The 23,829-nt window shown below is 32.2% G+C and overlaps 1 protein-coding gene across 4 annotated transcripts; it reads right to left on the reverse strand.

Moving 5' to 3' along the window:
• Positions 1 to 477: 477 nt before the first annotated feature.
• Positions 478 to 16,777, reverse strand: LOC100252042 (protein transport protein SEC24 A). 4 transcript variants are annotated; one of them, XM_010645858.3, is made up of 14 exons: positions 16,532 to 16,777; positions 13,775 to 14,947; positions 13,489 to 13,627; positions 9,779 to 9,969; positions 8,661 to 8,768; positions 8,349 to 8,552; positions 7,898 to 8,129; positions 5,699 to 5,848; positions 5,391 to 5,547; positions 4,453 to 4,580; positions 4,038 to 4,360; positions 3,772 to 3,948; positions 2,315 to 2,549; positions 478 to 938 (listed from the first exon to the last, which is right to left on the reverse strand). In XM_010645858.3, exons 2-13 carry the CDS (start codon positions 14,888 to 14,890, stop codon positions 2,316 to 2,318), a joined length of 3,159 nt encoding a protein of 1,052 aa, XP_010644160.1. In that variant the 5' UTR covers positions 14,891 to 14,947; positions 16,532 to 16,777; the 3' UTR covers positions 478 to 938; position 2,315. The 4 variants fall into 4 exon arrangements, with proteins under 4 accessions (XP_010644160.1, XP_002282857.1, XP_010644163.1 ...); XM_002282821.5 differs by having other exon boundaries at positions 478 to 941; XM_010645861.3 differs by having other exon boundaries at positions 2,309 to 2,549.
• Between the last annotated feature and the right edge of the window lie 7,052 nt (positions 16,778 to 23,829).

The following is a 23,829-nucleotide window of genomic DNA, read 5'->3' on the forward strand; positions in this document are numbered from 1 at the left end:
TCAGTTTTTTTTTGCTGATATATAAAGAGATTCCAGGCTCACTACACCGAATGGTTTTTGGGTATTTCAGGCTTAACTACCGTGTCTTTTTACCCCCAGGAACCTGTTTTCATAAACCAAGCAAGCAACCCTGCCACCACGCTTAAAACAATAACTGACTTTCATCAGCCATGGCTACAATACAAATATGTAATTCCAAGGTTCAGAATCTTACTGCTAACAAAAGGGGTCAGTGGGGTCCCGGTCGGCCTGATAGATAAGTATATTTAGATACTTGGAAAGACATTCTAGGCTAACCCAGATAAGAGTTTCCCTAATACACAGCTCCAGATCAAATACATTTATCAATACAATAGCAAATCGTATTATCATTTTGTGTTCACCTTAAGAGGTCACAGGACAGCACAAAGCACTAGCTTAACATATCCCAAAAAATAAATAAATAAACCATCCTTCTAGTTTCATAAGGGAAAGAAATTGACCTCAAATATCATGATAAACTTATGGTTGTAACCAAAAAATGTTAAAAGCAATTTGGCAAGCAAATGGTGGCATCACCAAATTCTAAGACAAGCCAATCTAGGAAGAAGGGGGTGGGGGGTGGGGGGGAGGTGCCGGGCACAACATAAACAGGAAAATTTCTTGAGCAACCATATCACAGCACAAAAAATTTTAACTTTTCTATTTTTAATATGAAAACAGCGGCACAAGATTATATCACTAAAAGTACATATCCCCTAATTATTAAATCCCGTAAAAAGAACCCAACAAATTGCTGTTTGCAAATGTCTCAAGCGTTCAGCTTCGTCAACTCAACATCCACATTGAAGGGGGACCCGCAGCTGAATTCAGATTATTCAAATGGCCCGAACAAGACATTTGATCACTTTACCTGAATGTTGTCAACCAGTGTGTGCCAATGATTAACACCTTGCTACCTGCTGCAGCCAAAAGGAAAAGAAAAGGGTTAAGGTTGGCCATAAATTGCTCTAAATATATAAAAGACAAAGAGAAGGGATTCAAAAAATTCTTTTCATAATCAGCTTAAAACCGTATTAATGCTTAATGTGCTAAACTTAAAAAAAAATATAATAATAAATAAATAAATGAAAGGAAGGAAGGAAGAAAGAAAAGAAAGGTCCTTTAAGTAGATTCCTCAGCACATCTTTTTCTTATTTCTAATCTCATCTTTGGCCTCAAATTTTCTTTTCCTCATCACATCTCCTTCCAGTCTTAAAACTTCAAGACTCGCTCCTCCAACATCCTTTTAGAGGTGGCATAGACTAAGGTGGTGTTTGGTTTTTTGGCTTTTTGCTGAAAGCAATTTGTTTTCAGAATTTAGATTGTTTGTTTTTTTTCTTTTTCATAACTTATTATAAACTTTTTACTAAAAAGAAAAAACCAAAATATGTAACTTTTTCTAAATTAAAAAAATAACATATTGGTTTTTCTTTACTTTTTAATACTTAATAAAAATAAAATACTACAAAAACAAATAACCTAATATTTAATACTATTAAGCATTAAGATTCTATTTAGAATTAAGTAAAAAAACAAACACCATGTAAGTGTGTGATATTAGCAAATAACACTCACTATTTATTGGCTATCTATGCAATGGAGCAGTTAGCATCTCATCACTGGGGAAGAGTTGTTATGAAAATGCTCAAATGAGACGGTTTACATTTTCCAGGCATTTTAAATGTTTCAAGACACAGAACAGGTTATCTTTTGTATTTGTTCTGGGAGAGAGATCAAAAGGAAGACCAGAAAAGGGCCCTCCCCTAAAAAGATAATATATCGATTAAAACAAAGCACTGCCAGAAGAAATCAAAATCAAAGCGGAACAGGTAAAATTGAGATGCCTCTAGCATATCATAACTGTTGGAACTCCCAAAAGTTTGGACGATCTTGTATTATGATTGATTTTCTTAGACGTAGTTATTGTGCTTCAACATGACAGAAGATCTTAAACACTAAGGGTGATTCCCAAGTCACAAATGACAGCATTAACATAAAGACTTTTCTTCCATGAAAAAATATGAAATCTTACTCACGAATTTAAAAAGGAAGCAAATAGTTCAGGCAAAACATCAGACAGGATTGGTCAATGTAGGATAAATATATCCGGTATGATAACAGGCATCATGCTTTGAACTGTACACTGAATGGACAACTGCAAGGGTAATCCCTCGATTTAGTTCTAATAATATTTTACTTCAACCAAAATTCACATGTTATGTGTACCATGCGTTAAAATATAATTAATGCACCCTACAAATATCATTGTATTAACAGTCACTGGTACCTGTACCTCACGCATTTTGCTGTACTTGTCGGTGTATTTGCAAAATCCAATCAGCATAGCCATTGGTACCTCCAATCTGGTCTTCAACAAGATTTGCAAGTAAAAAGAAACCTTCTCTTGGTTGTTCACCTTGTCTTACAAGATGGCATAGCTGATAATATGAAGGATCACTCTCCCTAAATTTCTTAAGTATGCCCATTAGCTTTCTTGACATTTCATTGTCATGCTCATAAAGACTAACCTGATTCTCAAGAATAAAACAAGAAATACAGTATTAGAGGGTGTCAAGAACCTCCCGACTGAAGAGCAGGAGAAGGAAACACCAATTAGAAATCAAGAGAACTGGATAAGAATTTAGTCAAAAACAGACACATTAATACACAAACAAAAAGGCAATCATATACAAAGTTGTGATTGAAGGAAATATCACAATCACATTCTAAGCCAAGGGACATGCACAACAACAAAATACTATGAAAGCTAAATGAATTCAGTGCTGACACAAAGTAGAACAAAGCAACATATTTGAAACCCGTGTAAAAGCATTATTCCCAGATGTCAGGAATTTGAATTCTTCAGGCTCTGCAACTCCAGGGAGGCAAAGCTCAAAAAAAGAAATGGTCCTTTCTGAAGTTTTAAACCTTAAGTTTACCTTACATATACCTTACAAGCTAGAGAAAGTTTCACATGGTATTCAATTTAAATTAAACTAAAAATAATGAAGGAAGATTCAAGAAAGTCCATAACATGGCCCCAAAAAAAAAAAATTTGATATGGTATTCATATTCCAGCTTAAACTCATTTGAAGAATATTACAACCTCAAACCCTTGATGGAATAGAGAATTGCTATAGTATATTAATATCTTGAGCTTCAGGTATCCCCAGATGCTCATATGCATTGCAACTGTTGATAAAATATAACCTTCAGGTGGATATGTGCCATGTGAATCTGCATTATGCTATAATTTCCAACTCCTTGACCACTAAGGAACCATATCAAGCAAGGTTAGACCAAACTTTCAGAATTTTAATAATTTTTTTTTTTTCATGCCAAGTGACTCAAAAACATTTTATATATTATGAAAATATTTTGAACTTCTGGGATTTTATTTTGATTTAGCCATGACTAAAATAATTTTTTAAATAGCTGATTCCAGCCCTGACTAACAGATGACAACACTTGAAATTTAACTTCAATATTAAATAACTTTCCATGAAAACAAACCTTCAATAGAGTAATATTCATCTTTAGCCCTCGTTTTCATGTTTCATAGAGTAATATTCTTCTAGATGGACAAACTTTTAGGCCATATTAAAACTCCTCACGTCAGCCACTCCTTATCCATTTTGGAAATCAACACCTATCTCATTGTCCTCCCTCTCTCTAATACACCATTAAAACTGATATAAACCTGATAGTTTAAAGCTATTAATTAAAACCATTACTAATGAAAGAACAAACCTTCGATAAATCAGCAGCAAAGTCTTGCCCAAGTAGATTCATAGCTATTTCAGGTGAAAGCATTCTTCCAAACCAAATAACAAAGCGAAAACCATCATCATAAATATATAGACCTCTAGAATCTAAGCTCTCCGCAACTAGTGGTAACCTTTTCAACTCATCTGCCTGAGCAGTTGGCTGCAATATGACATGTAGATGCAGTTTTAGAGATTCACGTAGTAAAAGGCATGATTGGAGAAAATTCAAACCAAAAGAAATTCCTTTACCTTTAAAAGATACTCATCAATCCGAATCAAGCTAGGATATAGAAGCTTCAATAATCTTTTAACAGGTAACGTCATCATAGTATAACCTGCTGCACAGCGTTCATCGAGCTGAGCATCAGCATACCCTCCACGTAGAGGTGTTGATTTACAGAGTGCTAATGCATACAAAGGCAAAAGCTTCAAAGATTCTGGATATATCATCCTGCCTCCCAACCGATGCTGCACAGCATAGAGATTTCGATATTCTTTGAAGGCCTTGACAAGCCTTAGTTGCACGGAGTTCCGTGCATCTTCCAGCTTATGGGACAAAGTTTTCTCAATTGCTGCAGATTATTTCAGTCCATAAGCAGAGAAATTAAATATCATCTGAAAATCAACTTCACATATGACAACTAGCATAGGTTTCAAATCCTACCTAGCCTACAAAATAAAGACACTACAGCACCAGTATCAGCCTGGCGGTACATCTCTCCCAGATCTGCAACCACTGGTGCTGCTGCCGTATGTACCCTGATTCGCCTTTCTCCAGAAGATGAAGTGTATCTTTGATTATTAAGGACACTTTCAACACTTGCAATCTTTTAACTCCTATAACATTGACCTAATGTCCAATACAAAAAGCCACATATCTAAAACAATATAGAACTGATGAAACTCCTCTTTCCCAATGTAAAAAAATAGACTAAATTTTCAGAGAGTAGGATCAGAAGCTCCTTCAACTGAAAGAAACAAAGAAAACAACAAAAAGACTAGTGAGCTCTGGTTAAATTGATCTTAGTATTAAAGCACCCAGGAATATAAGACCAAAAGAACCCTCATAGAAATGGTTTGCGGGCAACTCAAATAAAATTGATAGATTTATAAATAAATAAATAAATAAATGATTTTTCTTCAAAAGAAGGAAAAGAAAAAACTAAGATCCAAAACGCAGAAAGAGGTTTCCAGTGCCAAATTTATGGTGGTGGCAGAAGCATAAACCACAGATGGCAGCTACAAATGCCCAAATACGCTTCTTGGTTTTTGCATTGGTCACTGCGAAACAGACTTCACAAACAAATCAATCAGAAATGAAATCAAAAAACCATATTAAAGTGAGTTTTGTCTGTAGGAAGGTGTTAAGAGCTATGCAAAGTACAAAGACTGATATACATTTCTTCAACCAAATACAACCAATCCTATGAAAATCTAAGAACAAAATACTAAATTGACCTTTTTTTTTTTATCGGAACCAAAATAGTAAATTGATTTAATGTTAATAATATCTCAACTTGTGTGGTGTGTAATCAAACATTCTCATCAGAATCCATCTATTCAGTTAGCAAAAGAATAGCTTAACCAGGAATTGAAGGATACAGCAGAGCAACTTGGAAATATACAGTCTGAGTTGTTAGTAAAGTCTCTTCAAGACATAACTGCATTGCAAAGGCTTTATCACAGTCTACAGCTGGAAGGGCTAACAAATCAGTGGATCTTAGCATGAAGTTCCCATGATAAGATGTAAACCGCACACCTAAAATTACAGGAAAAAGATTCAACTTTCAGTACCCAAATAGCAATTAACAAGATCTTGAAGAAGTAAAATTAAAATTTACAAGAAAAAAAAAAGGGAAAAAATAATCTCAAGAATTGTGATGGTTGAAGAGTTTCAGGAACAGTTGGACCTTTGCCACATCTTATGCGCATGACAGCTTCCCAGGCAGTTTCCCTTGTAAGGTCCCTGGATAGCTCATGTCTCAACCTATCTTTGTGAATGATTGATAAGAAGCTTGGGTAGTAGTATACCTGACCACCAGTGTACTTTGCCAAGGTTCCTGTGTTGAAAAATATTAGTTGGAACTAAGATACCACTAATTGATAGATATATACTATAACTTCAAATTGGCACGCAATGTTATAATTATCAACCCAAGCTTCAATACCCTGGAAAATGGAAAAAAATTTACAACCACTTTTTAAACAATTCTCAAAGATTGAAAATAGAGCTCAATTTTTAGACAATCAAGTTTTCTTCATCACATAATTAGTAAAAAGCTATAACCAATAACAAATAGGAACCATCCAGCTTCTAATCTTCAGCCCCAAAACTAGGATCTTTAGCACTATCACCACACCCTGAGCATATAAAATGTGTTATCAAAAAACCTATCTCAAAAATAATAATGATAATGATAATAATAAAGAGAATAGTGATTAAAAATTTCTCCCACCGCCTAATAATTGAAAATTAAGACCAGAGCCCAAGATCATCTGATGATGTTAATTTTATGATGCAAAACTATTAAGCAGGGCCCATTAACTATTCTGTCTCATTACCTAGTTGCAAACCCCAATGACAAAATATAGGAGCTCAAGAAAGTCTGTGTTCAAAAAACTAAGTAGTTCTCTACCACAGGCACTCAGGACATGGGAAAGGATTTGAGAATTCAAATATCACAGTTAAATCTTGAAGGTGAGTTGAAGAACTAAGCCAAAAATTTATCCCAACAATCTAAAATTAAATAGAAGCATCAGAAAAACCCAAGATCATCTGGTCAAGTCAATTTTTACAATGTAAAACTGATAAGCAAGACCTACTAACCATTCTGTTCCAGTATCTAGTTTCAAGCCATCTGCACAAGACCTAAGTATTTGTGAAGGTCTAGATTCTCAAATTCAAAATTCTATGACCAAAGAGAATTCTTTTATATCAGAATTGTCCACAAACAAAAATTAGCTGATGTAGATGATAAGATTTGCAATGTTCTGAAATGCTGCTTGGGTCAAAGATGTGTGGAGTTCTACTGAGGGAGGGGGGAGTTGGAGTCTGCACTTCTCTAGATCTTTCAATGATTGGGAGGTGGATGAGGTGTACAGGTTTTTTCTGGGCCTTAATGGGAAAAGAGTTCAGTAGGATGTGGAAGATAGGGTGCTTTGGAGAGAGACTAAATGTGGGAAGTTTTCCATTAAGTCTCTCTACAAAGCATTAGTTTTAGGCCCTCCAGTCTCTTGTCCTTCGACTGTCATTTGGAAAGCTTGTGTGTAGCCTAAAGTAAGTTTTTTTTGGGTGGGAAGCAACATGGGGAAAAACTCTAACTTTGGACCAACTTCAAAAGAGAGGATGATCTTTAGCGAACAGATGCAACCTTTGCCAAATGCATGAAGAATCAATAGATCACATTCTTCTCCATTGCGCCAAGGCAAGGACTCTTTGGGCGATGTTTTTCTCTCTTTTTGGGGTGTAGTGGGTGCTGCTAGCCACAGTTAAGGCGACGCTTTTGGGCTGAGACGGGTCTTTTGTGGGAAAAAAGAGAAAGGAAGTTTGGAGAGCAAACCCATTGTGTATTTTTTGGACGATCTGGAAGGCAAGGAACAAAATTGCATTTGAGGAAGAAGTGTTGTCAATTCAAAGACTTAAAAGTTCTTTTGTTTATTTCCTTTGATCGGAGATGAAATTGTTCATAAAAGATGATCCTTCAACTTTAGTTGATTATATTGATTGGGTGGGAACCCATTGAGGGTGAGGTTCCTTTTGCATCTCGTTCTTGGCAGCTGAGTTGTTCCAGCTGGGGAGTGGGGGGGTTTTCTTCTTTATATACTTTGAGCCACTGTTTTTGCGGCTTTTTCAATACAGTTTTTCTCTTCTACTTATCAAAAAAGAAAAAAAAAATGTTCTGAAATGCTAAATATCAAAGTAAAAGAACTTATAAGGCAATAAGATAAAAGGCACACTGGTAACTTGTTCATCATAAAAACACAAAAAGTAACATCAAGAAGCACATAACAAATTCACAAAAAGTCATCAAATACAAATGCAAGGATTTTTGAACTTAAAATTCAATCAGAACTTCTAACCCTTGAAATTCAAAACCATAAGCACATACCTAAGGAGGCTATATCTGTGTATTTGTCACTGAAAGCATATATATTCACTGCTATCTGGTACTTAGTAAGATCAGCAGCCATTTGCTTATAAAATGGATCTTCAGGTAATCTCAATGCATGTTCTTTATCAGTTCCATAAACACGAAGGTCATCACCACGCAGCTTCAGGCGGCCAACACCAAGAGAAGGCAGTGTATTCTGGAAAATCAACAATTTACCCCCAAGTTGGCTCTGCATAGAACAGGAAAAACACTAAGTTTACACCAAGTGACTGAAAAAAAAACTTTCGAAAGTTTAAAGAGTCGGGAAAATTTTCAGTGGAAAGGTAAAGATTATCTTTTAAAAAGATGGAGAGAGAGAGAGAGAGAGAGAAGGGAAAAAGAAAAAGAAAGATAACTTTTTACAGTAAGTAGAAGTCCAAAATAGTGCTGGTTGAAAGAAATTACACACCATAACCATAAAAGCAGCCTTAAGAGCTGGACCAAATGCAGATTCTAGGTTGACATTGTCCTGAAACATAGATGGCAAGCTATCTAGAAATGTTTCCACCACACTTCTTGATTCGGACAAATTCACAAGGAGATCATCTGGCAATGGAACAAATATATCATCTAGATCTGAGACTACCATCATTTGAGGCTGTGTCAACGACGACTGGAACAGACAAAACCCCAAGTTACTTAGAACTCCCCCAAAGGCTGAAGCAGCAAAATGATGGCATATAAATACATGTTATAGCTGATAGCAGTATCTATGACTTGCCTTCATATTATAAAAATGTATGGTGCTGTCAAAAGTTATGAAACCAATCTGTGTTCTGGTGGAACCAGGTAGCTCATCCAAGCAAGATCTAATAGTTTGTGCTACAACCTGCAGAATGTTAATGGCGAACATTAACTTCAGATTATGCCAAACAAAAACCATACAGCCTCTATCCATTACCTCAGGGGTCAACATAAATAAAATTATGACAGCATAACAAATGCAGGCAGATATACTACATTATGAATAGCAAGACCATGTAAGAGAAAGTCATCTTACACCACATCTCTTTTCCTGGGGTAACCACAAACCTTAATTTATCAGTGCCAAACATAAGAACACGGTTATCCATGCTGGCCAGCCTTTTTTTATTCTAAAATTATTTGCATAAAGGTAATCTTTTATTAGAAGAATGTTCCCATTCTTGCAGACCCATAATCAATATTTCTAACTTAGAGAGTTAGTTTTCCTACCAAAAAAAAAAAATACTTGTCTTACATCCACAAAACTGTTTCTTTGTTCTACAGCTGATCAATTAATAAGAATGAGTTGCATATTTGTTTCTTTCTTTCTTTCTTTCTTTCTTTCTTTCTTGCTTGCTTGCTTGCTTTTTCTTTTTTCCTTTTTTTCAGTTGAAGCGTTGGCTAAAGAAAATTTTAATTAAAATGAATTGTATGTTACACACAACAATCTCGAAGTATTAGGTTACACATAGTCTATTGGTTGGGTGAGGGTAGAACAAACAGATCAAATGCTAAAATTGTCCTCCTTATTTTTATTTTTGGAGTGGGTGAAAGTGGGCTTAAATGATGCTTGGTATATGGTAGACTTAGTCAGCTGGTTGGGTCGCATTTAAGGGGAGGAGTAATTATTTCTAATTTTCATTTTCTTCAATTTGACCTTGCCTCTGGTGCCCATGTATATGACCCACTTACTCAGGTGGGCTTTTTTTTGGTAGGCGGTTAATATATCTTTTTTGCTTGCTAATAAAAAAAATTGGTTACACATAGATCATGTTTCAATTAAATCATGTACTGGCTTGGCACCAGTTCCAGAAATAGAAATAAACAAATAAAATATGCTACACAACATATTCCTTCCAAGATGAAAGTGCTTACCTCAAGCATACCACTCCTAACCGCAGATAGTGATACGTCAATGAGGAAAAAATATAGTGGTGGCATTGGAGGACGAACCATATATTCAGTGGGAGCAACAAATTCCACACTACCCTTAATAAGCTCAGGACGTTGATCCAAATCAATTCTTCTGCCAATTGCATCCAAATGGGAGAAATAATCACCAGAAACTGAACAATAGAGTTGAAATTGGTCAGAAATTATGCAATGAAAAACAAAACCACAGTAATCAACCATATCCCATACCACCCTGAGTAAACTCGTGATAGCACAATTACAGAAAAGTAGTCTATTGAAATAGAGGCTTCACTAAGCCAGCAAATGAAGCTGCTTGGTTTGAAATAGCAATGTCTAAACCACTGAATATGAATACAGAAATGAGAGAAACAATGTGAATAGGTCTAATATTATTCTTCTGGACAAATAATGTAGATTAAATGGATTTCTTTTTTCTTTTCTTTCTTTTTTTTTTGATAAGAAGCAAGAAAATATTGTAAATAATAGAGAAGGAAGCTATACACCAAGGTACACAAGACATATACAAATGCCAAATGGCATTGCCATAATAGACAGAACAAAAAATAAACACCGCTCCCTATCTCAACTAGAGCCCACCCAATCTACAAAATCAACTAAAGGCATCGAGCATTCTTCTATGTACAAACTAACCCATGACTTGAGATCGTTCAGAAAAGTGAATCTTAGCTCTTGAACTGTTTGCCCTTACTCTCAAACACCCTTTAAATCTTTTCCTTCCAAATTGTCCAAAAAATGTGTAGGAGGACTCTCCAAGCCTTCTTCCGTCTTCTTCCCACAAAAGACTCGTGCCAACTAAGAAGAGTCCCTTTTTTTTTTAATCAGAAACTTAGGAGAGTCTCTTTGACCACAGACCAAAGGACACATGCAATGCGAAAAAAATAGAATAGAAGTTATAAAGCCCTTGCTAGGCCAGCAAATGAAGCTGCTTGGTTTGAAATAGAAATGTCTGAACCACTGGATATGAATGCAAGAATGAGAGAAATAATGTGAAGAGGACTAATACAATACTTCGGGACAAATGATGTAGATTAAATGGATTTCTTTATTCCTTTTTTTGTTTTTGTTTTTTTTTATAAGCAAGAAAATATTATAAATAATAAAGAAGGAAGCTATACACCAAGGTACACAGGACATATACAAAGGCTAAATGGCATTGCCATGATAGAGAGAACAATAAAAAACACCACTCCCTGTCTCAGCTAGAGCCCACCCAATCTAACAAATCAATTAAAGGCATTGAGCATTCTTCTATGTACAAAGTAGCCCATGGCTGGAGATTACTAACAAAAGTGTGTTTTAGCGCTTGAACTGTCTGCTCCTTACTCTCAAACACCCTTTACATCTTTTTCTTCCAAATTGTCCAAAAAATGCATAGGAAAGCAATTCTCCAAGACTTCTTCGGTCTTCTTCCTACAAAAGATTGGTCCCAACTTACAAGAGTCTTTCTTTTTTTAATCAAAAATTAAGGAGAGTCTCTTTGACCATAGACCAACGGACCCATGCAATGCCCAAAAAAGGGAATAGAAGTTGTTATAGAGCCCTTACTTCAGAGTAGTGGAGGAGAATGTGATCTATTGATTCTTCTTTGCTTTTGCAAAGAACACATCTATTCGCCAACAACCATTCTCTCTTCTTAAGAGGTTCCCCAATCAACACTTTGCCCTAACTAAGTTCCCAAACAAAAAAGCTCACTTTTGATGGAACCCATGAATTCCAAATGATGACCTTTGAGAAAGGAATTGCATGCCTCAACTCCAAAATGAAATGTAAAGATTTGATGGACAAGGATCCCATTCCTAGAATCCATCCATGCCACTCTATCCTTTTCTTCGATCCTTACCAACCTCCCTTGAAGCCTTCAAAAAAAAGACTACATCATCTAGCTCCCAATCATTCAAATATATATCGGAACAAGGATTCCAATGGTCCCCCTCACCCGGATCATCCCAAACGTCTGCCCTCATTAAATCACTAGCTATTTTGAGAACATGGATAAGAGAAACAATGTAAATGTCTAACATGGCCCTTCCAAACAAGTGTAGTCAATTAAGAGAAAATAACATAATATTATCTTTTTAGTTAAGAATATAATAAGTATTTTGAGTATTAGTCCTTTTTCTTTCTTTTAGTGAAGCCATTTTTTTATGAGTAAAGCAAGAGAATATTATAAACAAGAATTTCTATTAGTGAAGCCCTCCTATCAAAGCAATTCAAATTTCCAGATAAAATCACTAATTTCATAAGTTTTGAAAAATTAATAGCAAGTATCAGGTATATGAAAACTAATCATATAAAAGGCTTCCAGTCACAGTGAAAAATAATGAAATAGGTGACTCAAAGAGAACTTGATACTGTACTTAATACCTTAATACCATACTCTTAAGAGTAAGGAGAGTACAGTTTTGCATTAGGAGAAGAAGAAGAAGAAGAAAAGAACTTGATTCTGGACTTAATACCATACTCTTAAGAGTTAAGGAGAGTAAAGTTTTGCATTAGGAGGAGGAGGAGGAGGAGCAAGAAGAAGAAGAAGAAGAACTTGATTCTGTACTCAATACCATACACTTAAGAAGGAGAAGAAGAGTAAGGAGAGTACAGTTTTGCATTAGGAGGAGAAGAAGAGTAAGGAGAGTATAATTTGCATTAGGAGAAGAAGAAGAAGAAAAGAAAACCCATTCCAAGAATTTAGGCCTATGAAACTTTCATTGTATAAGGGCTAAATTCACATCTTTGCATTAGGAGAAGAAGAAGAAAAGAAAACTCAATCTAAGAATTCAGCTCGATGAAACTTTCATTGTATAAGGGCTGAATTCACAGGTTTCAAGTTTCAACAGCAGTTGCTACATCCAAGTCACACCTCCCAAAGCCCCTCTGGTGGGACCACATCGACTAACAGTTGATCTTTTGCGTTATTGAATAGAGACCAATTTGAAATATACAGAGAAAAGCAAATAAAGATGCATTGATGGATGTCCAAAAAAAGGGAGGACACCTTATCTATAAAATTTAAAGCATGTTAGGTATTAAAATAACTTTCAAATCCAAGTAGTACCACCACAACCTACATTATCTGCATGATACACTAATACAGTTAAATTTATGTAAAACAGTAGCGGATTGGATAAATCTAAACAACTACTTATGATTAGTTTTCATCATGCAATCTAAACATTAAAGAGTGTAAGCTTTACTTTTAAATTATATATAAAAATATGAAGATAGATGGCTGATTCCTAGGTTACATGCCCCTAATTATGCAGGTAATCTCATTATGATGTAGAACTCTAGCACTTCGGTTGCTATTTTTGGTGCTTTTTGTAAATTTCTTTTCATTTGCCTATCAAAAAAATTATGATGTAGAAGTCTCTGTGACAAGCAACAATGATTGATTTCATAAACACTAATTACAACCAGAAAGTGACAATAGGATGACTTTTATCCCTTATAGTTCTTCATTTTACTACTTATGTCAAAGACAATGCCAAAAAGTTACGAATGGGGAATGTGAACCATTTCACACACCCTGACTAACAGGCGAAATCTCACCATAGATTTATCACACAGCTAACTATCAATAATTTGCTTCTCTACCCCTAAAACACTCCCAAATAGCAAATATATCTTTTTGTGTTGATATTTAGCTGCAAATTTACCATCATTGAGCAAAGAACAGATGTTGCAACGCCACTTTCTGCCACCATCAGTAAATGTCACATACGGATTCACATATGTGCGACATCTTCTACAACGAATAATGCCAGTTGCAGCAAAATTGACGATTGGCACTTCCTCCTGAAAAGAGAAGAAGAGTTGACAAGTAGACAAACTGAGAGTGTCAATAGAATAGACATACAAAACAAAATATGTTCATGCTCCATATGCATTACAACATGCTCGATACAAATAAACCTTGGTCATGCTTAGTATATAGATACTAACCCCATCAGGAGGCACCGCAAGAGGACAAACAACTGCTCCTAGAGGCAAATGCCACCTTGAAACCAATGACTGGGAATTTGGTATACCAGAAGTTGTCAGCCGTAGATATCTGGAATGACAATTCATGGGATACATCTCAGCAAAGGAATTTGGTTCAACGTCACCTTCCAATGGCCTTGGCAATGCTTTTGAATCAATCCCTAGATCAATTGATCCAGGAACAGATCCAACAGAAAGAGAGCTGAAATCTTCTATCAAGCCCTGGACAGCTCCTATAGGAGGTCCAGTGCCTGGATGTTGCATTTGTTCCCTTGAATGCAGGCCTAATGGTGCAGCAACTGGTGGAGGTGGGATGTAACCTCCTGGTTGAGCAAGAAAAGGGGGAGAAGATGTTGGTGGGGCTGCTGCATAACCTCCTTGTTGAGTAAGAAAAGGAGACTGTACAGCAGGTGCTTGTGGAACTGCATTAGACTGCTTGCTTGGATAACCAGGAAAAGATGGCTGTAAATTGGCTCTTGCTGCAGGATAAGTTGACTCTGGTGGGAGAAAAGATGGCTGAAACGGTGGTCTGGAAGCTGAAAATGAAGAATCTAGTAGTGGCTGAGGAGCATTTGCACGTAATGGTGCACTATTCATGCTTTGTGGAGGAGATCCCATAGGCACTGAAGGTAGCTGAGACTGTGGACGGAAAGAAACTGGTGGAACTTGACCTGCAGGAGGTTGAACTGGTGGAGGAAAAACAGGTTGCCCTACAGGAAGAGGGCGTGCAGGAGGTGCTTGAGCTGTTGAAGGATTTTGTGGTGTTGTGAAACGCTGGAAAGGTCCCAGAGTTGGTGGGGCATTTGCTGAAGGCACAGAAGGCAAGGATGGATCACTGAACCTACCTGGTGGAGTAGGTCTAAAACCAGAGGTCTCTGGTCCAACCACAGGCCCAGATGACAAGAAAGGCATTGCAGCCTGGGGAGTAGATGATGGGGTGGGTCTAAATCCAGAGGCCTGTGATCCCACCACAGGCCCAGATGATAGAAAAGGCATTGTAGGCTGGGGACCAGCTGCAAAGGGTGTAGCAGCAGGCCTTGCAGGGAAACTTGGACGATTAGGATTCTCAGTTCCCATTGGTTTTGTCTCACTCACTCAATCTCCTTGTAATATCTATACTCCCATGAGTTAAACCTGCCATAACATGCAATACATGACATCTGTCATTCACAAAAGGAACAATAAATTATCACAGCACACCAGTTTAGAGTTTAGGAAGTGGAAATCTGTCTTTTGTTAAGAGAATTTTTTATTCACTGAAGAGGACAAAAGCAGACATATCAATGCAAAACAAATATGTCAAACAGATTTTGTATTTCAAATGTAAGGACTGATGAAATCCCTTATTTTTTTCCTTTTTCTCAATGGTAAGCAAGCTATTAATTTGTTTGATGGCCAACAAGCAACGCAAAGAAACCTGAATCAAAGCACAACCAGAAACAGGTGCAAAAGATGTTTTCTACAATTTTATAGTCAGTGAGGTTCATAGATATATTTTCACAGAAGGAAAATTTATCACATCAAAATAGAGTTCATATGATCCCATGATTGGGCCACATGAATGTAGCACTACTAATCATCCTTTTTCTTCTTGCAAGGCAACTATTAACCCTTGCATATCAAAACAAGGCAGTTTAGCTTCATCGGATTAACTAAATTATTGTTTTTTATCCCAAAGCATATATAATGCTAAGTGGATAAACTTTGATGTTGAGAAAGAGAATGGTGCTAAAATATAATGCTTCCATGTTATGTATTTTTAAATTATGATGGGCGACATTCCCTTATTTCATAGGTTTTTTGGCCCCATAATTTCATGTAGGAATTCTCAAGGAAATAAAATTCCAATTTTACAAGGTTTACAAATAGCCTTTAGATGTGGTCAGGTAGTCCCAATTACAAGTGTTGAGCTGAGGATCCCATTTTTCCCAGAATGTAAGGATAGCATATAAGCCAATATGGAGCACCAATCACTAGTTATTCTTCCTTTTCATCTCCTCCAAATATCTATAACAGCTTTTGTCATTGTGTTGGGAGCATCAGCTGCAACTATAACCAGTATCAAATCCCCAAAACATAAACTCATTGAGAATGCCATCTGCCAAGCACAACTATTAAGATTGCAGAGTTCATTGCTTTAACACATGAAGGCTTTTTCCTCATTAAGGGCATCTTCTAAGTTGATTGATAAATGAATAACAAGCCACAATCCAAACAGAACTAAAATCTAAATGATCAAGTCAGAGCATAACAAAATGAAATTAGCTTAACATCTAGAAATAAACAACAACAGAATGTGCACGTAACCCCATAACTCAATCAAGCTTTTCCCCTAATTCTACACTTTCTTGAATGTCAAGCAATAAAACAGAGATCTAAAGCTACACAACCCAACAGCCCAATCAAGCCCAGCTGTTCCTCCCACCCCCGATCACACAGAGGCAGCAACAAAACCCTAAAACCAAGTTTGCATGGACAGATTTGAAATCCAAAAATCCAGCTTTCATTCGGAATTGATTCCAATTCAAATTCCAAATCTACAGATAGCAATCAAACTGCAACAGACACCAATCACAACCCCAAATTCTCAAGTCCTCCATGGATTAAACAACAAACAACCATACCAACACAAATCAAGAAAAAACACATATCCAGATCTACCAGAACTTGACAAATACGAGTGGACACAGAAGAAAACCCTAGATCAGAGGCGCGTACCAGAAGAGTGGTGGAGAATTGGGAGTGTAGATCGGGGTATGAGATCGGAGAACAGTCGTTGGAGTGTGGAGATGTTGTTGGCGTTGGTGAAACCCTAGACTCGCAGTGGGAGATTACCGTTGCGAATCGCAGACCTTTCTCTCTCCTATCTCCTCTCTCTCTCCTCTTTCTCTCTCTACTGTGTATTGGCCTCGTTGGCAGAAGGGAGAAAGAAGGCACAGCCGGCTTAAGGGGTTTGGCTCACCCCCGGTTTTGTTTCCTGCGGTTTATATTAATGATGTGCCACGTGGCAAATTTAGAAAATCAATCATATTTTCTAAAATATTTTTATCAGATTTTTCATTCTATTATTTTAATAAAATAATAAAACTCAAAAAATTAAGAGCATGTTGGAGAAAGTTTTCAAAAACAATTTTCAATTTTTAAAAACAAAAAACAATTTTTAAAAATTAATAACACTATTTGATTTTTGTTCTCTATTTCCAATTTTTTAAAATAAAATGAAATTAGACAACAACTTTTAGAAAACAAGTAAAGATTGTTTTATTGGTTTTTAAAAATAATAGAAAAACACATGCATTATATTATTTCTCTTTTATAGAAAAATATTATTTTTCAATTTTTTTCTTTAGGTAAATTAACTCCAAATTAAACAAGACTTAATGCCTTAAATTTGCTAACAACAAGTCTAATAATTTTTAAAAATAATTTAAAACTTAAATAATAAACTCATTAATACCAGAAATTTATTAATATAATAAAAATATATTTTTTCTAATATATAATAAAATAGTATATTTTATACTAAAAATATAATTTATAATTTTATTATAATATTACTATTTATGTTTTTACTAAAAACTATATATTTTTAAATTTATTTATAATTACAAATTTATTTTCATTTTCAATAAGACTTCAATTAAATTTAATAATTAATATTATATAAATTGAATTTAAAATATTTTTACAAAATCAAAATAATTTAAAAAAAAAACAATTTATCAGAACAAGACTTTTTGTTTTTTATTTTTAAAATCCTTTTATAATAATAATTTCTCAAATATCCTTAATTTTATAAAACATTAAAAAATTTTGATCTTTAACTTTAAAAAAGTTTCTAATAAAAAACATGATCAAACAAATAATTAAAAAATAATAATTAAAGTACTTAATTGATTTGTATTAAAAATGAATATTAAAATTATTTTTATCTTATAGAAATTTCTGTTTCACTACAATAAAAAAATTGTTTCATAATTAAAAAATATATATTTATCTTTAACTCATATATAATTGTGGATTTGTTTTTTATTTTTTTTAATAAAACTTAATTTGAATTTGATTTCATATTATTATAAATTAATTTTATAACTTTTTATTAAAAGAAAAGAGTAATACATTGTTTTAAAAAAATAATACAAATTATTTCATCCAAACAAGCTTCTTGTTTTTTGTTTTAAAAAACTATTTTTTTAAATATCTTACCAAACATTCTAGTTTTTTAAAAATTCTAAGAGCCTGTTTGATAACTGTTTTTTTAAAACAATTCTAAAAAGTAATTTTTAATAACAGTTTTTAAAAATTGTTCTATGATGTTTTGTAAAATAAAAGTTTGCTTGGAAACCTAAAATATTTTTAATCTGTTTTTAATATTTTTAAATATGTTTTAAAAATAATTTTTATATCCATAGCTTTAGTTTTAATAATTACATATGTTTGTATAATTATTTTTTAAAACAATTCTAAAAAAACAACTGAAAAAAATTAAAAGATGTTCTCTAAAAACACCACATTTTAGGTTTTCTTATAACAGAAAAAAAAAAATAGTTTATAGTTGTCAAACATGTTCCCTCCCCAACTGTTATAGCCCTTAAAAAACTGTTTTTTTGTTCTTTATTTTGAAAACAAAATTTAAAAAATACCACCAAACAGGCCCTAAAATTCTAAATATATATGTATATATATTTATTTAGTTTTAGAAATGACTTGCAAAATTATTTGATTGTGTATTAAATATTTTGTTTAATTATAAATAAAAATAAATAAATTACCAATAATAAGATATCTTATTTGGTTGGTTGTAGAAAATATGACAAAAAATAAAATAAAAATATTTTTTTCAAATTGTTAAATCTTTATCTAAATGATAAAACCATGAAAAATGAAATGTCGGAACAATTATGATTTAGGGCTAATTAAAGCAGATAATGGATTTAAGATCCACATATTTAATATAATTGATGTTAAGGATATAAAATATGAAAGACAAAAATACAAATTGGGAAAATGAATGTGTTTATGAATCTCATCCTTCAAAGAATATATTATTTTCCTTTTTCCTTAGTCGGAATCATTTACTCTTCCTTTTTTATCTCCAAATATCATATTTATTTCATATTTTTAATTTATTTTCCAAAAATATTTTCATATTTTTTCATTTATCTTTTTATTAAAAAAAAATTAAAAAAAGAAAGCACAATATGCTTATTAATAAAATTTTAGTTATATATTTAAATTTTTTATTTTTCTAATTTAATTTAATTTTTATATTTTATAATTAAATAAGTTAACTTTTAAGTAAAAATGTATATTTTCTATAATTTAAATTTATTTTGAGTTTTAATTTCATTTTCATTTTCCTATCTTATTTTATTATTAATAATATAACATTTTAGTAATGTTATTGAAAGTAATTAATAAAAACTTTTCTTAAAATTTGAAATTAATAATAGCATTTTCAAAATGTGATTTTCATATATTTGAAAGAGAGCCATAATTGTTTTTTATATATTTTTTTATATTTTATAATTTTCATCACATATATATTGTTATTATATGAAATAAAAATTCATATTGAAATCATTTAAAATATAATTTTAATACTTTCATTTTAAAAAATAATTTAAAGTTATATATTAAAATAAACTTTTTAAATCAAAAGTTTACTTTCCATGGGGGTTTAATTTATTTATTTTTATCATTTTTTAAAAACAAATCATTAGAGAATTAAGTGTTGTGGATGATACAATATAGTCACATAATACAAATTCATTTTATAATATTTCCATATCTTTGGGTATTTTTGGCATTGTGAACAAAAATCATATCATTTAACTCAATTATAAATATTTATTAACATTTAAGCTAAATTTTACTATCTTTTGCGATCATTATCGGTTTTATCTATCTCTAAAGCATAATTGGTTTTTTTTTTAACAATTTTTTTGAAGGTTGTTATAGGAAAATTTAGAAACATTTTGGGATATTTTTAAGATTCATTAAGGGTATATTATATAAAAAACACAAAATACCAAAAATAAAACATTTTAAATATATTCACTAATAGATTATCCAAACTTAAAAAATATCCTCAATAGTTTGAAATTTGTATTTATGTTTTTATCCCTCTTGTATTAATACAAAATATACTTTCTAATCATCTATAAATTAATGTGAATTTAATTTTATGCATATTTATTTATGTACAATTTAACTAATTAAAGAATAATAAAGCATAAGAAAATTAAAATTAATTTTGAAAAAAAAATATTATTTTATTTTAAAACTCAAAATTTAAAATAGGCCCATTTCAAGTGTCCCTCAAAATCAAGTTAGGCCCATGGGCTAGTCCAGGCCTAAGCCCTAGACGAGACCCATTAGACATCCCCAAATTTACTTATAAGTCAATTTCTAAGCATATTTCAAGGGGGTGTTTGGTAAAACTTAATACTTATTATTTAATGATTTAAGTTTACTTTAACTTAAATTTTGCTTAAGTTGTTAGCTTAAAACTTATTAGTTATTACTTAATTTTTGCTTTAAGTATTAAAGTTGTTTGATAAAATTAGCTTAAAACTATTTTTAAATAATCAAATTGACATATTTATCCTTATAAATTAGAATTAGGGTAGAGAAGGTTGAGTTATAGTGAAGGTTGTGGAGTAATAAAGGAGATTGTGAAAATAACAAAAGCAAATGAGGGTAAAAATGAAAAATGAAGATTTGGATTTAAAAATAAGTTAATTGTTTTTACTTATTATTTAAAGTTATTTTTTTACTTTAAGTCATACCGTTAAGTTATTTTATCAAACATACTTAATTTACCTGATGACTTAAACTAAGTTATTAAATCACTTTAAATTATTAAGTTGGTTTACGAAACACCCACCAAATCCTTGTCTTTCCAAGTTTGGCCCATGCTATGCTAAAAATTTAAAAATAAAATAATAATTAAAAACTCATTCGATTACACTGCCTTTAATCAAATTATAAGTGAGGTATTTGTCCATTTCTTAATATTCAATCAATTTAAAAATAACATTATTTTTGAGTTTTTTTTGTAATTTTAAAATAAATAAATTATTTAATTTTTAGATGGGTCAATTGCAAGTTAAATAGGTGATTAAATGGGTTAATAAGACACAGTTATTAAACAAAGTATTTTGGCTCAAATTTGAGTTCTGCCGATTGACCTAAATATGATCCGTTTATAAAAACAAGTTAGAATGCGTTTGACGGTGATTTTAGTATTTTTAATTTTTTTAATACTTAAAAGATAAAAAAAAAAATTTAATGTTACAAAAGGTTAAAAACACTTTTTAGAATCACAGCCAAATGCATTCGGGTTGACAAAAATTTTAATCATAAACAAAATAAAAAATTAAAGAGGAATTCTAATCCAGCCTGTCAAAAAGAACAGCTAGATTTGCCAGCCCATGAGTTCTTATAGTTGATTTTGGGTTTGCCTTCAACTGGATCAAGGCCCAAACTGCAGCCCATGGGTGGACCATTTAGGAAAGGGAAGAACTGATATATTCATTTACACCAAAAATCTTAGCTCATCTTTTTTTTTTTTCTTTGAAAATATAAAATTAATAATGCACAAAACATGTTTGATATATGGTTTTCAAAATAAGTTATTTTTTCAAAATATCAAAATATATTTAGTCATATTTTACATAAAATACAAACCACAATATACTTTTTTTAGAAAATAAAATAAAATAAAATAAAATAAAATAAAATAAAATATGATAAATAGTATATATATATATAGTAAAAAGACACGGGGAGATGCAATAATGTCGTCTTGTTTAAATGACGACCTTATAAATAAGTCAAATGAGGGTAAAACGGATGTGATGTCCTTTGTCGTAATGTACTGATTGATTTTTAAATGAGATAATCAAAAGGATTTTGAAAATTCAATCTAGCAAGATGACAATAAAAATTAAAAAAAAAAAAATCAAAAAAGTATTTCAAAGAGACAGGGTATAGCATACTAATCATGCAATAGTCATACACCTTGGAAGTTACCCTAATCTTGTTGCATGAAAGGGCCTACATTGGTTTGGACATTGAATATTTCCTAATCCATTTTTATGTAAAAATTGACCCTCCACCAACTTGTAGTCCAATAATATTACCATATAAGTAGATGCCCAAATAGTTTTTTTTTTTTTTTAAATTATCTAAGTCAAATATTTATCTTAATCTTCAACTTCAATTGTCTTTAGCTTATGCAATATAGGATAAATTATAGAAATCACTCTTATGCTCATATATCTATTCATTCCTTGAACTTTCTTTTTGAAGCCACATGACCCTTAAATCATGGCTAAATATCAAATAAAGTACTACATTGAATTTTTTTTTTATAATTATTTTTATAAGGATTCTTTCAATAACCACTTTTAAAAAATCATAATTTCATTTGATAACTATTGATATAAATTTCATGAAATTATTTTCACATTAGGTTATGTTTGGTTTTCAAAAAATACTAAGGAGAAAAATGTTAAGAAAAATAATTTACTCATATTTAGTTTCATTATACAAAATTAGAGAGAAAATAAAGTATAATTGTAATTAATTAAATTGTTATATATTTTTAAATTATTTAATCTTTATATGAAAAAAGTGTGAAAATAATGTAAAGTAGTGCATAAAAAATAATATATATAGTTATAGTGGTTCAACACTCATTGCTTGCATCCATTATCTTTAAGATCCAACCAAGTGAAGGTTCACTAAATCAAAACTTCAATTGAACTTCCAAGTTCTTACAATTAATTTTTTAGCACAAATGGGCACTATACTTTATTCTTCAAGTATAACCTTAACTTGAAGCTCTACGGTGAGCCTTACTTCACTTAATGAAAGTTTAATGAACACTCAAACCTAACTTAATGAGTACAAATATAAGAAAAGTTAGGATGAATAAATTAGTGCACTAGAAATGATTTGGGAGTGATCACTTAACGCACTAAAAGAAGAAAAATAGTTTTTATGGTGAGAAATAGGTGGTTAAAGAGTTAAATGAAACTATTTTCTATCTGATATATGAAATGGAGTTTTTAATTTGTAGATTTCTAACATCCGACACCAAAAAGGACACTAATTGTCTTTTCTGGTCAAGATCTAGTTCAACCAATTGATTAGCCATTGGACATTAAATATATGACAGGTAACCATTGAGGCATAAGTGGACCTTGATTGAGAAGGGATGTTCATTAATTGAGAAATGGTTCTCATTAATAAGGAAAGTAACATTTTTAGAAGAGAAAATGTTAGTGCACCCCTTGACCAGGAAAAGTTAATTTGCTTGATTGGGAAAAGGTAACAAGCTTAATCGAGAAAAGATAATTGGCTTGACCAATTCCCAGTTGGCTTAGTTGGTTGGGCTTATCCTTCACTGTTGGTCATTTTTTTCACCCAAAAGCCTTTATTTTTTTCTTTTAACACTTGACAAGGTCTTTAGGTATTTTAATAGGTCAAATTTAAATTATTTGCCTAAGGTTCAAGTAAAAATACTCGGATTTTAATAAAATCTCAACTTTAATGCAAAAACCGAGTATGAATTAGTATATGATTTAACATGAAAATCCTAAGTACAACAATGTATTACAAAGAATTCTTAAGTTTGAACGGTCTTCATGCATACTTAAACTTGCACTTTTATTTATTTATTTTTATCATTTTATGATTATCTTGATTTTTCATTTGAATTTCTCAATTAAAACTTGAAAACTCATATTGATTTTAAATCATTAGTAATTAACTATGATTTATTATTATCAAAACATACTTTGAAGAAATCTTGAATTAACAAAATGTTTTTAAAGAGAAATAAGAATATTAACAAAATTTTAAAAACATATTTTTTTAAAAACATTTGCAATGTTTTACTAAGAAACACTTTTAAAGGCGACTTCAAAGAAACACACTGTAGAATCCATTATCAATGTTCATGACAACAACTTGAAAATCCGAAGGTTGAACATCAAATCTATCAA

This window comes from Vitis vinifera, chromosome 19 (genome assembly GCF_030704535.1).
Source record: "Vitis vinifera cultivar Pinot Noir 40024 chromosome 19, ASM3070453v1".
NCBI lineage: Eukaryota > Viridiplantae > Streptophyta > Magnoliopsida > Vitales > Vitaceae > Vitis > Vitis vinifera.

Coding starts and splice junctions, on each gene's coding strand:
- LOC100252042 (XM_010645858.3), bottom strand. CDS start 14,890: ATGGGAACTGAGAATCCTAATCGTCCAAGTTTCCCTGCAAGGCCTGCT. Junction 13,628..13,774: donor TTGCGGTGCCTCCTGATGGG/GTTAGTATCTAT, acceptor TTCTCTTTTCAG/GAGGAAGTGCCAATCGTCAA. Junction 3,949..4,037: donor TTGATGAGTATCTTTTAAAG/GTAAAGGAATTT, acceptor GTCATATTGCAG/CCAACTGCTCAGGCAGATGA.